Genomic DNA, 7,479 nt, shown 5'->3' with positions numbered 1-7,479 from the left:
GGGTGACCTAAAATTACTTCTAATGCCTTTACCCAAAATAAAACCATGGTCCCCAGAAAATCGTTCCTGTGAAACCTGATCTAAATTCTGACAACTCCAGGCCTTACCCATCATCAGTGTGCCCAACAAATTCAATCTGCTCAACCCGGTCCATCATCAAACTCAGTTCCCTTTTAGGCCTTGGCCCTTTCAAGAAAAAACGAGTTTCAGTTTTCCAAGTTTTCTTCACGACAGTAAAGCTTTCTTCCATGGATACACACCTCCTCTGTATTCATAATCAGTTGTAATCAAGCCATATAACATGGCTTCTTCAAGACACTTACTTTCTACTACTACTATATTCCATAATATTCACAGAACTATCTCCTCAAAATCTTCTCTTTCTCACACTCTTTCTTCTTATACTCCAATAACTCTACCTCTCTCAACTACTACAACCAAACCTTATCCCTTCCAAAGTTTCAAACTTTCTTACAGTGCTGCTGCTTCAACTGCTTCTTCGATTGATGAATTTCCTGAAATTGTTAGTGAAACAGTCGATTCAGATTCTCATCCATGGCCAGAATGGGTTCTTTTTCTTGATAAGTTGAAAAGTAAAGGTTACTTTAATCAATCTTTGCTAGGGGAGGGAGATGCTGTGACTGCTAATGTCAATCCTCGAGCTGACTTGAATCTATTGAAGACTGGGTGTCTCAGTTTTGCCCGAGAGCGGTTTGATATTTGCAAGTATTAAACCCTAAACCCTTATTTTTGTGTGTGTGTTGAATTGAAATTATGAACAATTTATGAATTGTGTTTCTTCTGATTTAAGAAATTTTGAATTGTAGATCATTATCCAGGGAAGATATTGAAACAGTTGTGAAGTATGGATGCCCTAGTGTAAACCGAAAAACTGTTAATTCTGCAAAAAGATTGAGGGCATTTGTAAAACTCAATGAAAGAGATGTAAGTCTTCTCTTACTTGTGCTAATTTGATTTCGAACTTAGTATATACATAAAGAGAATAACATTTTAAAATGCTCTTATACTTTAAATCTGAGGGATAGGCCGGGGAAGAAGAGCCAGCCCCAAGCTGCTCAACAGTAGCTCAGCTCCTGAACTAGTTTCCTTCCGCTGTTGAGCTAATATTGTTTTTATTTCGTCTGTAGCCCTCGTTCCTAATGACAAGCAAACCATGAACACGAGGCATTTTAGTAACAACAGAATTAACAAGTATCTAATATGCCCTTTAAACTCATTTGCAGGTATGCGGTGATTGCGGATTACGGGGTTCGTGCGATAGAGCCTACATGGTACTAAAGGATTCTGAAGCAGATGCTCGTACTGTTGATATTATGCGTATGTTGTTGGTTTATGCCGTTGATCCATCAGCAGAGAAACCTAACGGCTGGGAGTATGTTGAAACATCTGCGCGTAAATTGCTTTCTGAACTGATTGAACTGAGTGAAACGACCCTAGATCCTGCTTTACTGAAGCCTGTTGTTAAACCAACCCAGAGACGCGGAAGCCGTGAACATGTAGGGAGACATGAACGTCGTGAACATGTAGGAAAACATGAAGGTCGTGAACGTGTGGTGAATTTGGAAAAGCGCCAAAATATTGAGATGAAGAAAGGGGATTGGATATGTTCCAAGTAAGTCCATTTTATGGTTTCTGGTATCTAATAGTCTTCTCAGATATCCTTTGCTTATTTAACTAGTAGGTTATGTGGTAAAGATTCTGAAATTGATTCCTACGGACCTGACTATGCTCCTAGATGGATGCCTTCAGTGATGTCATGGCTTAAATACCATGGTTATGGTAAAATAACTTGATGTTTAGAACTTGCAATACTGAGTAAAAAAAATAAAAGTTTAGAACTTGCATATCCAGACTGTCTCAGACACATGCTTTTATTCGATAGGGATGAACACCAGGGTTCTGCTATAAGCATTCATTACCACGATAAAACATTCTTCTGGGGAACAAATGTATGGGCTGCCAGAACTGGAAGAAAATTTGAAATAAATGTTTTAGGTAACAAATCATAATATCTTAGTATTGAAATTATAAAAATTGATGGAATTCCAATGCCAAGCTCCCATGACATGTAGGTCCGTGACATTTCTTTTGGCGTATGGTAATCGTGATAATTTTCATAAATCATAACCTTTTGTTTAATTGTGGTGTAATGGCTGTCTCATTTCAGTTTCACTATCTATTAGAAGGAAACCATTTCTTTCTTTTGCATTGTTTTTCTTTTTCCCAGTTCTGTTTTATTCACTTCTGTTTTTTGTTTCTTCGTTACCTCGTACATGTAACTGTACTAATTTCGTGTTTGTCGTAGTCTGCTAATTAACATTCAGAACTTGTCTTTAGAAAGGCTTTCACATTAATCTATTAATTAATAATGTGGATGTCAGCTATATTATTATTACTAGTGGTTAGGTAACTACATTAGGAGAAACAATTTTTGATTGAGGCATGAATATTCAGACTAGCATACGTTGATTTTACTTCTTATACAGAGTATTCAATCATAAGAAAACCCGTGTGACCTTATCGCATGATCCTATAACCTTAGCTGTCCAAATACGGAGAAACCGAATCTCCTTTTCAACTCCTTGAGATGCCATATGCTAGGCTGATGCTAATTTAAGAAATGGGTTTCAAAAATCATAATGACCAAAGAGACTGCCTAACTCTATATGTTGAAAAAGTTTGACGAGCAGACCTCATCCCCTTCATCTTGGACCTATGTTATTTTGTTGAAAAATTTAGCATGCCAGTCGATACTATTTACAAACTAACTGGCTGCTTCTTTGGTGTGGGCTCAGATGCGATTTCCTGAACTTCTCCAGAAACATACAATGCCATCGGTGCAATGAAGATGGTCCCAAGCAAGTTAGCGTGGATGACGTTGAGATGAAGAAAGGAGATTGGAATTGTCCAAAGTAAGTACCAATGGTGATGCTATATGGATCTCAGTGGTTTGCACATGGCATGGCAACTGATAATCTCACTCTTTGCATTTTCCATTTCTTGTATCCAATCTTGTCTACTGGATATTCTTCTATTCTCATCTTGTTGCTAAATTATTATGAGCAAACTTGGAATCTCTCATGGATGCACAAATCTCCGGAATTTTGCTTGCAGGTGTGAATTTATGAACTTCTCTAAAAATAAAAGCTGCTTACGCTGCCAAGGGTCACGACCTAAAAGAGAGCTTCTCCCAGGAGAGTGGGAGTGTCCCTCGTAAGTTTCTCCTTTGTTATGGTTTTCGTTTTGAGGTTTATTCAGTTTGATTTTGCTATAGCTAAGGGTGTGGTGACAAGGAAAGAGTCATTGAAACTGATATATACATCATACATGGATAAATGTAGTGGGAGGGTGAGACATTTCTTTTTTCCAGCCACTCGTGTGTTGGTGAGCAAAACAGACATATTCGAGGCTTGTTTTCATTACAATTGTGGTGTCTCAGGAAGAGGAACTGACACACCTAAAAAATCAGTGAACCAGATCCAACTCCTTTAGTGTAGTCAACAAACACCCTAATCATTAGAGAACACAAATTGTTAAACTCCGATTAGAACTGTGCGACACAATCTAATTGATTTCATAAGTTACCAAGCATTCCTCTATATATTTGCATGCTTTTTTCCGCTACTTTATTCAAGCGCTTCCTATAACTAGAGTATTTTTTTTCCCTTTTCCATAGATGCGATTTCATGAACTTCAGGAAGAACGCAACATGCTATAAGTGCCGCTGTGATCGTCCCAAGGACAACGGAAAGGAATATGAAGATCAAATATGGAACAGCCCTCGTTAACTGAAAGTTATAGCTCGGTTCACAGGTGGAGATATAGTAATCTATCTTCTGCGCTACATAAATTTTGATCTTGCAGGTTAGATTAGTCAAAAATTACAAGGAGATTCGGGTGACTGTCAGTATCTACATCCCCATTCATGCTGCTGTCCTGTAATGTCATTTTGTATCCTTAGAGCCCCCTTTGAATGAGTAATTCAATTTCCTTTCCCCGTTATTCAGCATTGTTCCTTGTTCTCAGATTATTGGGATCATCATTGTTACCATAATGGTATTTTACTGGTATCTCATGGTAATTTTTGCCATTCCCTTCATATTTCCACTGTCAACCAAAGAAAAAAAGAGGATAAATTCTCAGCATTTTGTTAATGGGATGAGTAGAACGGATTAGTCAAATTCATTCCTTAGTTCATCAAGAATTCAGAGAACGTTTTTGCTGAGGCTGACATAGGTGCCGGAGCTCACCAAGAATTGAGAGGGAGACAAGAGTGTTTCACATTTGCCGGAGTCAAAACGGAATATGATGCAGGACCGTATAACTAGCCGGAATAACATCTCTGTTTGACTCGGTCAATTAATTTTTTAAGTATATGTTTGGACTTTGGAGGCAACTCTCATTTGCCTTCTCTTAGCCCATAGAGGAAGAAGAATTTCCCTGTCTACCTGAACCTCCGATAGTGGATGATAGCTAGCTCTGAAACTTCGTAATCATAAGCCCTGATCATGGCCTCCTCGAGACGTTTACTGTCTTCTATTAGAAGTGTTTCTTCGTCTTCTTCTAATTCTTATCTTTCTGACCTTCTTTCTTCGTACACTCCAACGCATTTTCTCTCTATTACCCATTTCACTAAGCCTTATACTTCGACTGTTTCCATTGATGAATTTCCTGAAACTGGAGTTAGAAAAGCTGTTCCTGGTACTCATCCATGGCCAGAATGGTCTAATTTCATTGAGAAGTTGAAGAATAATGGCTACTTCTTCAATGAAGATCCTTTAACTGGTTTGGCTGACTTGAGTCAGCTCAGGTATGCTTGTCTCAGTTTTGCAAGAGATCGGTTGGATGCTATCAAGTACTAAACCCTAAACCTTAAAACTTCATTTTATTTTGTTATGAATTTTAATTATTATTTTTTTTCGTGTCTGGAATTGTGAACACATTGAAGGATTGGGTTTGCAGATCATTATCTAGAGAAGATACTGAAATTGTTGTTAAGTACGGATGCCCTAGTTTGGATCGAAAAGTTGTTAATGCTGCAAAAAGATTGAGGGCATTTGTGGGACTTGATGAAGAGGATGTAAGTGTTTTGTTTACATCTGCTGCTGCTAATTTGATAAGCATTTTGATAATGGATACTAAACAGTACAGTTTTTTTGTCTTACAATTGTGATTTTGTCTTTTACAGTTTTGGAAATGGATATGCAAATTATGCAAGGAAATCATTCTACAAATTGTGTAACCTCTAATGTCTATTGACATCTTAAATTCACTTGCAGGTGTGCAGTGGTTGTAATCTGCGTGGCTCGTGTGATAGAGCAAATATGAAACAAGAGGACTCTGAGGCATCTGCTCACACTGCTGATGTTATGCGTATGTTGTTGATGTATGCCCTTGATCCACTTGTTCATTCGTCAGAGAAACCTAACGGCCGGGAGTATGTTGAAGCATCTGCTCGTAGACTGCTGTCTGAGCTGAGTGAAGCACCACCAGATCCTTCCTTAACAAATTCGGATGTTAGACCTAAAAGAAAATCGGTGAACTTGAACAAGTCTCAGTATTATCAAAATATTGAGATGAAGAAAGGGGATTGGATGTGTTCCAAGTAAGTTCAATTTACGGATTCTGATATGTAGTAATTTTGTCAAATATCAATTTTGTACTTGGCAATATATGTTCAAAAGCTCCTGAATTATCTCAAATGCCAAGTTCTCTCAACATGTTTGCAGTATATTCATCATGCACTATGTTATTGTAATAAAAACAGCTGGTGACTTCGTCGTGATCAACAATATACTTCTTCGTATTAGGAAATTCACATCTTACATGAAACTACGCATGTATTTAAGATATATCACTCTAGTAGATATTATAAAGAAACTGACTGGGTGTTACTGTGGTTGTGGATGCAGATGCAATTTCATGAACTTTGCCAGAAACATATTGTGTCTTAAGTGCAAAGAAGATGGTCCTAAGCTAGTTAGTCATAATAGCGCTGAGATGAAGAAAGGAGACTGGACATGTCCAAAGTAAGCCTATCAGTGCATATTCCCCATCGATCGTCCTACTCCTTATCTTATCTATTTCTAGCTGCAAATCTTGTCTACTGGATATCCTCTATTCTAATCATGTTGCATGTTAGATATGAGCTATTCAACTTCCAGTCTTTTATAGATGGGGAAATCCTCCTGGAATTGTTGGCAGGTGTGAATTTATGAACTTCGCTCGAAAAAAAATCTGCTTTCGCTGCCAAGGCCTACGATCCAAAAGAGAGCTTCAACCAGGAGAGTGGGAGTGTCCCTCGTGAGTTTCTTCTTTGCTATGATACTCTTTCCGAATTTGTATTCAGTTTGATTTTGGTGCAACCGAGGTTGTGGTGCTAAGGTATCAATTAGTCATGCACCAAGATGATCTACATGGGTAACTGTAGCGGGACATATTTTGTTCTGCCACATGTACATCTGCTGAGCATGGCACTCATCGTCTAGCCTTGTGTTGTTATTATAGTTTCCAAGTCTAACTCTTGTAGTATCGTTATCTAATTCTCTTATTATAAGTAGCTCAGAACCCTTACTGTAAAATTCCATTAAGAGCTTTGCAGCAAAATCTGATTTCATAACTTTCATCCCGTTACTAAAATTAGACACTTCTTTCCCCCCATATATTCATGCGCTACCAATACTGAATGTATATATCTTTCTCTCTACAGATGTGATTTCGTGAACTTATGAAATAACACAACATGTTTGAAGTGCAGCTATGATCATCCCAAAGACATTAAAAGGGAAGTAAGCTGATTAAATATGCTACAATAATGAATTTATGATTTATCTCCCTAGGTAAAAACAATGCATTAAGAAATTGTTCCTTTTGTTGAAATGCCTTGAGTGAGTAAATCAGTTTCCTTTTCTGTTTGTTTTTTTCCTTTTGTAATCTAAAACTAGCCGTCATTTAATTTTGCCGTTATTCAGCTTTTTTTCCTATTGCAAAAATCTTTTATTCTTTTACCTCTGAAGATGGGATCATTGTTACCATAATCTTTTATTCTTTTATTCAAACAGTGACCAGAGTGTTTAACTTTGGCCGGAGTCAAAACGGAATATGATACAGGGCGTATAACAAGCCGGAATATCTCTATTTGACCGGTCAATTACTCCTTACGATTTCCTTTACCTAGTTCTAATTGGTTTATTTTTCTTAGTCGTATATTTCGTATATAAGAAGAAAAGATATCCTATATTTTCTAGTTTTGGTATTTCTTGAGTCGCAGTAAAAAAACAACAAAAAGAACCCTAAACATAGAAGAATGGCGATGGATACTCAGAGAAAACAGATGAAAGAAGACATCATCAAAATGCTCCTCTCTATCCATTCTTCATCTCTTTCTCCTCCTAATTCTTCATCTGAACTTATTACTACAACTAAATCTTCTCCACGAACAGAGAAACTCAAAATGCT

At 37.5% G+C, this 7,479-nt stretch overlaps 2 protein-coding genes across 2 annotated transcripts; both read left to right on the top strand.

The window, feature by feature from the left end:
- The first annotated feature begins 215 nt into the window (after positions 1-215).
- Positions 216-4,085, top strand: LOC113282056 (zinc finger protein VAR3, chloroplastic-like). The gene is made up of 6 exons (XM_026530989.1): positions 216-726; positions 828-945; positions 1,245-1,633; positions 2,817-2,933; positions 3,136-3,234; positions 3,698-4,085. Exons 1-6 carry the CDS (start codon positions 302-304, stop codon positions 3,807-3,809), a joined length of 1,260 nt encoding a protein of 419 aa, XP_026386774.1. The 5' UTR covers positions 216-301; the 3' UTR covers positions 3,810-4,085.
- Positions 4,086-4,223: 138 nt separating this feature from the next.
- On the top strand, positions 4,224-6,985 carry LOC113282057 (zinc finger protein VAR3, chloroplastic-like). The gene is made up of 6 exons (XM_026530990.1): positions 4,224-4,876; positions 4,984-5,101; positions 5,301-5,626; positions 5,934-6,050; positions 6,226-6,324; positions 6,731-6,985. The coding sequence occupies exons 1-6, from the start codon at positions 4,530-4,532 to the stop codon at positions 6,750-6,752; spliced, it is 1,029 nt and encodes a 342-aa protein (XP_026386775.1). The 5' UTR covers positions 4,224-4,529; the 3' UTR covers positions 6,753-6,985.
- The last annotated feature ends 494 nt before the right edge of the window (positions 6,986-7,479 follow it).

The sequence above is a fragment of the Papaver somniferum genome, chromosome 5 (assembly GCF_003573695.1).
Source record: "Papaver somniferum cultivar HN1 chromosome 5, ASM357369v1, whole genome shotgun sequence".
In the NCBI taxonomy this organism is placed as follows: Eukaryota; Viridiplantae; Streptophyta; class Magnoliopsida; order Ranunculales; family Papaveraceae; genus Papaver; species Papaver somniferum.
Note: the sequence above shows the minus strand (reverse complement) of the source record. Positions and strands in the feature narration are given on the sequence as shown.